The sequence below is a fragment of the Beta vulgaris genome, chromosome 9 (assembly GCF_026745355.1).
Source record: "Beta vulgaris subsp. vulgaris cultivar EL10 chromosome 9, EL10.2, whole genome shotgun sequence".
Lineage (NCBI taxonomy): Eukaryota > Viridiplantae > Streptophyta > Magnoliopsida > Caryophyllales > Amaranthaceae > Beta > Beta vulgaris.
In genome coordinates, this window is record NC_079210.1 from 8,776,604 (window position 1) to 8,785,480 (window position 8,877).

The 8,877-nt window shown below is 34.6% G+C and overlaps 1 protein-coding gene across 1 annotated transcript; it reads right to left on the minus strand.

Annotated features, from left to right (window-relative positions):
* Window positions 1-1,742: 1,742 nt before the first annotated feature.
* LOC104902900 (probable glucuronoxylan glucuronosyltransferase IRX7) lies at window positions 1,743-5,953 on the minus strand. Its single transcript, XM_010690834.4, has 4 exons — window positions 5,301-5,953; window positions 4,824-5,185; window positions 4,033-4,283; window positions 1,743-2,693 (listed from the first exon to the last, which is right to left on the minus strand). Exons 1-4 carry the CDS (start codon window positions 5,572-5,574, stop codon window positions 2,228-2,230), a joined length of 1,353 nt encoding a protein of 450 aa, XP_010689136.2. The 5' UTR covers window positions 5,575-5,953; the 3' UTR covers window positions 1,743-2,227.
* Between the last annotated feature and the right edge of the window lie 2,924 nt (window positions 5,954-8,877).

Genomic DNA, 8,877 nt, shown 5'->3' on the forward strand with positions numbered 1-8,877 from the left:
CGAGCTAAGTGGATTAAGAACGGTGACAGGAATATAAAATATTTTCACACCTTATTTGATGAGGACTGCTCTTTCCTCACTGCCCCCTTCACATACGAAAAGATAGATGTTGTCGTCGCCCCTTCAAAACATTAAAGATGAATTTTGATGTTTGTTCTTCATACTTTTCTGGATTCTCTCGAAAATTTTATTATTTTGAACACTCATACTTGGTAAGCATATAGACGCATTGAAATTTGTGCATACTCTTTGTTTATGTCATACCTATTTGATCCATTGTGAAATGTGTGCTAATCTTATGACAAAATATTTAGATGTTTGTCAAATTATTTAGTGTAAGGTCTAGCTAATGATCCTAAAAGAGCACTTTTTGGCAGGTATTCTAAGACCCTTCTCCTTATCTTACTTGATTAAAAGTTTTGCTTGATTTTGGGCCCTTACCTCCTCCCTTAGTTTCTCTTTGCTTGTACACTCCGATGATGGAGTTTGTATTAAGCTTGGGGAGTTAGCATGTGTTCCCTCTATTTCAACATTTTCTTCCTCCTATTTATAATTTTTCGGACATCCGATGATTAATCCGAAGCATATTTTTTGAACTTTTCATTTGAAAATTTTGATTTTTTTTCACATCGCATTTTGCCTGATCTGAAATTTTTGGATATCCGAAATGAACAGCCCTAGATAAAAGGGTGGGAATATTTGTTTCCATATTCGTCAGATGGGTTTACTCAATACCCTTTATGTCTAAAATTGCAATCAAAATCAAGCTTATTGACTTCTCAACTGATTCCTTCACCTACTTGTGCTTGGAGCCCCCCCTCTCTGCCCTTGTATCAAGTGGAATTTAGATGCAAGCTTCGATCCAATTTGTCGACTTAGTGCCATCACACGGGTGCTAAGATATAATGCTTGGTGTTTTTTTTATGTCTTTTCTCAAGTATTATTATTCCTCCAATGGAAATAAACTTTGTTGAATTTATGCAATTTTCAAAGTAGTTATATCATTGTCATGTGAATTAGCTCAAAACAACTCATGTTGAGCGCAACTCGGTTAATGCAATTACTTGGTGCAACACAAGTCATGGAGGGTTCTGGAATTTAAACTTTATGTTCAACTTCATTAGGAATGCTTCAAATTCTCATTCACATGTTCGAATAATACATCATGGAGGAAGCTCAAACAAGGTGGCCGACTCATTAGCAAAGCAAAAACTTAGGCCGGAGAATGAATTTGTAGCTTGGTTGTAGCTTGCTTGCCTCTTCATATTGTTTCATTGAGATTGTACACTATCTGTTGCTAACCCATTATGACCATCACTCCTTCATGAGTGGCTGTAACTTGTAATGGAAATCTAGTGTACTCATCCATGATTTTATAATACAACTTCCAAATTATAAAAAAGAAGTTCAATTAAGTAAAATATTTTTTAAAAAAAATATGATACTCTCACAAAATAAGGTATGATAAATTCAAATAAAATCTAATAGTTTAGATAAACTCAAATGAGACCCTGTTATTTCGGACTTATTTTTAGTTCAATTCAGTTTAGTTCAGTGTAGTTCCGTAGTTTCCTCTCATAGTTTTCATTCATCTCAGTTCAACGCAGTTCAATTCAGCGCAATTCAATTCAATTCAGTTCAGCCTAATTTAGTACAGTTAAGTCCAAAAGAACATAACCTAAAAACATACCCTTTCTAGTTCAAAATTCAAATAACAATAGAGATTTCCTTGTTCAAAAGAATATATGAATAATTTCTTTCATTATTTATAACCTCCTTTCAATTCTCAACTGTACAATGTATACACCCTTTATCTTACAGGGTCTCTCATGGCATGACATGACCTATTCTCATTTACATTCAATAATCTCTCTGTGTATAGTACTATAAACTATAAAAAATAAAATAAAAAATCAATGAATATTAGCAACACTAACACATTCTCTCTCTCATCACATGTACCGTCCTTTACAACCAACCAAATAGCGCCACGTCCTCAAAAAAAATAATATGGGTTCTCCAATCTTATCTGTGGTTTGTCAGAAAATAGTAGAAATATCCAGCTCCGTGACAATGCGACAACTCCAAGAAAAAAACTCCAACTGGCCTCCATTATAAAGTTCTCTTTTATTTCCCTCATGCATATGCATATACTAAAGGCCAATACAAGCTGGCAACTTTTCAGACATTTGACCCCACCAATAACTGAAGCTCACGTGGAATACCCTCATTGGTCTGAAACCCTCCTCCTACGGTGGGCCAGGTGGAGTTTCCCAACTAGGGCCCGAATTACCTGCCACGTGGCATCCCCTTTTTCGATCCGATCGTTGAAAAGGAGAGAACTCCTGACAGATGGGTCCCACAAGTTTTTTTGTATGACCGAGAGATTTGTCCTAGTCACGTGCTCTAGGATAGAACCTAGCTTTCCGACGTCGTTTTCCGCCACCGTGAGGGAAATGTTCCGCCACGGGACGACGTCGTCGAAGGGTAAGCGGATCCCATCCGCTATAATCACTGGTACGCATCCAAGTGCAACCGATTCGACAAGGCGTGGGCTCCATGGGGCCCACCCTAATGGGCATAGACAAAATGTTGAACGTGCTATTTCTGACTGGTAACCGGCAAACCTATGCCTCTTAAGGTAAAACTTCCGGTCATTGTTATACTTCCTCCATATGTGGGTCCTCACAGCCCTACAAAGGAATAACAACAACATCATAAATAAGTGGAGTCATTGTTGTAAAGACTAAACAACTTTTTTTTGGTCACAAACACAATACATCCACTATTAACATGGTGTTAGGATTAAAAGCACTTATTCCTATAATAAGGGTACTATTATTGTTCAATTACTCCACTTTTCATATAATTGTTTAATTATACTCCATTACTCTATTTATGTCTTAAGTGTTACGGAATGGAAATCGATAAAGCTTATCTTAAAAGCAACAAGTACGACTATATATATTTGCCTTTACTTTTTACCAATTCATATAGGAGTATTCAATTTTCCTTCAAATAAAAAGACCAATACAAGTATTCAATGCATTTTTTTCTAGAAGAAGGCTAGAAGCAAAAACAAAGATGATGCTTTAGTAAGGAAAAAGTTCTTGCTGGAAATTGTTTAAGATAGTCATAACTCTTAAGGATTATACAATATGATGCTCCATCCGTCTCATAAAATAGTACTCACATTTCTTTTAGGATGTTCAAAATGTTGTGCCTTTTTTTTTTATCAATTTATTTGGATTAAAATTATCCTTCATTTCTACATAAACTTTTCAAAATACCTCTACATTTTTAAAAAAAAAATATGTGTCCTTATTTATTATTTTACACCATTCCAATGAACATTTATTACTTTATTTTAATTTAAAGGAAAAATTAAAATATGTGCACTTACTTCTTCCATTTTTCTTCATTTTCGTAAAAAAATAAGAAGTAAACATTATATTATCAGACAAAGGAAATATTAAATTTAATACTTTAGGGAGAGATAATAATACCATCAAAATGATTGCATTATTCATACTTTTTATTGATCATTCTAGATTTCTAGTGATACTTGCCAACCCTAAGAGAAATTCAGTTGGAAACGTGTAATAAAATTGATTCCATTGTCTCCGTATCCGTATCTTTGATATCTCAAAGTTCACATTATGTTTGACATGTTCAAAATGTATAAAATCCTTTTATAAAAATTCACTTGGTGACAGAAAAACTTAACCATAGTAGTTACAGATTAATATTTACGCGACCCATTACAATTTAAAAATGTTATCAACGCAAGCAAATTCTAAACTACAGTTTAAAAACATATTTAGGAATTTAGATATTTTTGGTTGTCTTTTAAGTTGTCAAAGAGGGAAATATCATCAGGGTCTTCAAAATTAGTTGTGAAAATAAATAACATCAACCACCAAATAATAACTTGTTGGTTGAACTTGAAGACCACGGCATGCAATGGCAAGGTGCGGGGGTAAAAATGGAAATAAAATAATAAACACACATAAGAGAGAGAAAAGTAAGTACTTGCTGTAAAAGCGACCGCTGACATTCTTCGGATTGACTTCCATTTTACCCCTGAAGAACGCAAAAATGTCACGATTACCCTCCATTGGCCACTTTTTCGACGTTAATCGTACACTTTCCGGCGATATATACGGCGGAATTACCACATTCTCAACCTCTTGACATGGGTGCTTGTATTTCACCCCAAATGTTTGCAATATTATTGATCCTCTTAAATTTTCCATTATTCCATCTTCAATTGCTACATTTTCCTACAACAATCAAATCAACAACAATAAAAAAAAACGTACTACATTGTAGACATAAACCTTTTTGAGATTAGAGATGTTCAACAAATAAATTAATTAAAATAATTTAAACACTACTAAGATGAATAACTTGGGTTATTAAGATTGTAGACATAATCACATAAACGTTTTCCACTATTTAAGGCAACTTGGACACGCAGTTTAACGAAGAGATTAGAGAAGTTCGATGAACAAATTAATTAAAATAACGTACTCCCTCTGTTTCAAAAGATAAAACATTCACGCTTTACAAAAATTTATTTTGACTACAAATACCTCTCCAATATGATAAATAAAAATTATATCGTCTTGAAAAATACTATAATAATATTATTTTTTAAAATTTTCTATAACAATCAAAGTTCGACCTCGTACGTACCAACGGGGAGGGAGTAACATATTATTATGATGAAAGAGTTGGGGTTATTAATGAGATTAATGATTATACTTAAACTGCGTGTTCAGCCCACATGATGCAAGTAAAGAAGAAGGCGTAGTGCATACCATGGTATGGAAGCAAGCGCCAAAGTCATGGGAAGCGACGAAGATGTGGTCGGAGCCACGGCTGCGATTCCAAAAGGGGAAGTTGGAGGAGATGAGATTAATGGCGGAAGGAATGAGAGTACGAGCATGGCCAATAGCAGGGAAGCCATTAATTGTGCTAAAATTACAGGAAACATAAACTGGAACAAAGAAGAAATCAGCTTCATTTGGGTCAAATGTGCGCACATCACTTTCTAATAAAGCTTTGTGAATAGCGACTTCAGATGCGAATAAATGACTCTTGCATCTCTTGTTAATTAGCCAATCTTTGTTGTATTTTGCTGGTAAATCGTACACATATATCTTCAATCCTTCAAACGAATCTTCAAAACAACAAATGAAAATAAATTAACACCAGAATATATATCAGAAAGTTCATTATTATTATTATTATTGTGTTTATGATAAAACCAATAAAACTCGATGATTAATAAATACCTGAAGAGGAGGAGGAGGAGGAAGAAGGGGTGGTTTGTTCGACGAGGAGGCGGGATTTGATGGAGGAATTAGGAGAATGGTCAGAGTTAATGAAAGGAGGGAAAGAGATGAACAAGTAAAAAGAGATGAAAAACCAAACAAACCATTTGAAACAACGATAGAAATAATAATAATGAGGAGAGTTTCTTTTGCCATGTCTATTATTTGTGTTTAATAATCTCATTCTCACATAAAAACCTTTCCTTCCTTTGGTGGGTATGTTGAAATCCACCATTTTTAGGAGCTATTTTTAGGGAGGAGAGAGAAAATTAGAGGTTGGTTGAAATGGGTTATTCCTTGTTTGGTTTATGGTTTGGTGTTGGGGATCATCAAGTGGAGAAGAAGGAACAATGACTAACAGAGGAAAGAGATAGAGGGTTTGTTGGAGGTTCGTTTTTGGTGTTGATGAAGAAAATTTAGAACTATTAGTAGTCTATACTATTGTATTGGATTTGGTTGATTTCTGTTATGGTTTTAAATTAATAGTAGTAAATAGTAAGTTTAATGTTGGTTGACATGGTATTAATATGATGGAGTAATAAATAATGCTTTCTTTTTATGTTTGAGTTGGTTTGCTAGAGAAAAAGGGAGAAGATATAGGACATTGTAATTTGTAAGTGGAAATTTTGAGTTTAAAAGCTTGGGAATTGTGCAAAGTGTATTAGTCTTTTGATGTTGAAGTTTAATGACCTAATTACCCTTTTTTGTAAAGTTTTGGAAATAAGTAGGTCATTTTTTTATGTTTTGGACCTTCTTTGGCGGCTTGTCTGTGGGCAAGTTGACAATAAATGGTATGAATGAGTTGTAATAATAGTTATGTTTGTTGTGAAAACAGTGGAATGACCAATTCCACTGTTGAGCACAATGAATTCCACTGCCATGCATTCAATGCATGGTAGGTTTTTCTCGCCGTATTTGTTGATTTATGCAAATACACAGTAAGTTTTGTGCCTATAAATACTACCATTTGTGAATACACCGAACATCAATGCAATATACAATACTCTCTGATATATTTGCATAACTTCTCTCTCTATTTCTCACAACACGTTATCAGCACGAGTGTTCTACCGGAAATTTTTTTTAAGGTATCTTTAAAATTTTTACATCCATTTTTTTTAAGTTTAAGTTTTTTTTCTCCAAGCCCAACCCTTTTACTACCCGAACATGGACCAACAAAGTAACGGGATTAACATTGTTTTACACAATGTCTCTGTCTCGGGTATTTATTTTTGGATAGAGCGAAACAATGTGCCATTCACTACCAACCCAGCGAGGGGAACTGTAATACAGCCCCGACCCAGTAACCGTAACAACGGTACAAATACTCATACCAGAGAAAACCCACAAACCCCTGTTCCCAACACCAATAATAACCCTCCTATACAACCAGCTGAAAATCAACCTCCGCCCAGTAATAAAAGAGATAGAGATGAACAGGAAGAAACTAGTAGTAAACGTCACCATACTACTAACGCAGAAAACAAATAATTTTAACGCCACCTTCATGGAGGGCAAGGACATTTTATCTACATTATTTTATTTTATCTGCTCTTAAACCGCCTAGCGCAGGTTAATTTTTTTTATTGCCACCTATATGGACGGCCTAGTGAATGATAGCATTATTATGTCTTATATGTGCAATAATGTCGTATGTATGCAGGGAACAAGCATTCAGAACATTATTATATATTATTGTCTCTAATCTTCTATTTTTTTTGCATTTATAGTTACATATATTATATTACCAATTTACTAGCATGCTCTAATATATATTTGTCAATATTAGAATTTTATTGCGTTGTATATTTTTTAACTGTATATGAACTGCACAGTTAGGGATAACCCTCTATAAAAGCGGATTACCATCCCCATTTTCACCACATATCCCTTATCTTCTTCCGATTTTTCTTTCTCTAAACCCACAAATTTTTTTTCCTTCTTCCTCAACCTTCCGGCCACCATGTTTAACGCCGACGACAACCGTCCTCCACCCTCATCTTCCTCTTTTGAAGAGGATTTTAGGAAAATAAAACTCTACTTATTTCTTATAGCCGGTTTCTTTTTCCTCCTCATGGCATTAATGATATATCTCCTAATACATAAATAGGAGACAAAAAAAAAATTTCCCCCGGAAGAATGGCGAAAAATGCACATGAATATCAATTTTTTTTGTCTTTAAGTGCATTTTAGGAAGTTTTTTTTGTTTATTCACTTGTTGTATTTTGTTTCTATTTTTGGTATTTTCTTGTTTTTTTTGCTTAGCTTCATTATTGTTGTAGCGCTATTTTAGTTTTTTTTGTTTGTATTATTTATCTATAATAATAATGATATAAATCAAGGGGAGATAATATATATATGTGATTTATCATCATTACTAATTTCAAATATTTACCTATTTGTAGTCAAAAGAATGGGAGATCTAGTGAAAAGACAATTTAACATACTAGATCTATCTGGGCAAAAGTTTTTAGAATGGACGGTGGACGCCCAAATGAATTTAAAGGCCCAAGGACTGGAACATACAATTAAAGATGTGACAACCCAACAAGGGGATGCAACTACAACAGCCGCATCAGTTAAAATTGCGACTGTACAAGAAAAGGCAAAAGCCTTAGTCCTCCTTAGACATCATTTACATGAAAGTTTAAAAAGTGAATATCTACTTGTGGATGATCCAAAAGAACTATGGGATAGCCTAAATGAAAGATATGGGCATCACAAAAATGTGCTTCTCCCAAAGGCACATTATGACTGGACCAATCTGAGGTTCCAGGATTTTAAAACGGTCAGTGATTACAATTCAACATTGTTTAGAATTGTATCATTGTTAAGATATTGTGATCATCCCATCACAGAAGAGCAAATGATAAACAAAACGCTCTCCACTTTCCACGCCTCTAATATCATATTGGCAGAACAATACAGGTTCAGAGCTTTCAAAAAGTACTCTGAGCTAATCTCAGTACTACTTGTGGCTGAACAAAATAATGATCTTTTGCTGAAAAATCATAATCTTAGACCTACGGGGTCTTCAGCCACTCATGAGATAAATGCAATAGAAAGCTCTAATCCACCAGAAGCAAATGCTATACATAGTGGTGGACGCGGTAATTACAACGGTCGTGGGAGAGGACGTGGTAATTACCGTGGCCGAGGGCGTGGACGTGGAAGAGGCCGATTTTCCCCAAGAAATAATAATTTTAAACATTCTGATAAAAATTGGGGACAATCATCTGGAAATCAAGGCAGACGTCCTATAAAGGAAATGATACTTGCCATAGATGTGGCATGACTGGGCACTGGGGCCGCACATGTCGTACTGCCAAACATTTGGTAGATCTATATCAAGCTTCAATAAAAAACAAAGGAAAAAATGCTGAAGCAAACTTTGTTAATGAAGCCACTACATCCATGCCCAGCCTTGATGTTTCAGATTTTTTTATGGATGATGCTGAAGTTGAAAATAAGTTTGTTTAGATCACAATCGATTAATGTGCTTAGTTTATTTAAACTGCTTCAATATCCACTTTCATGT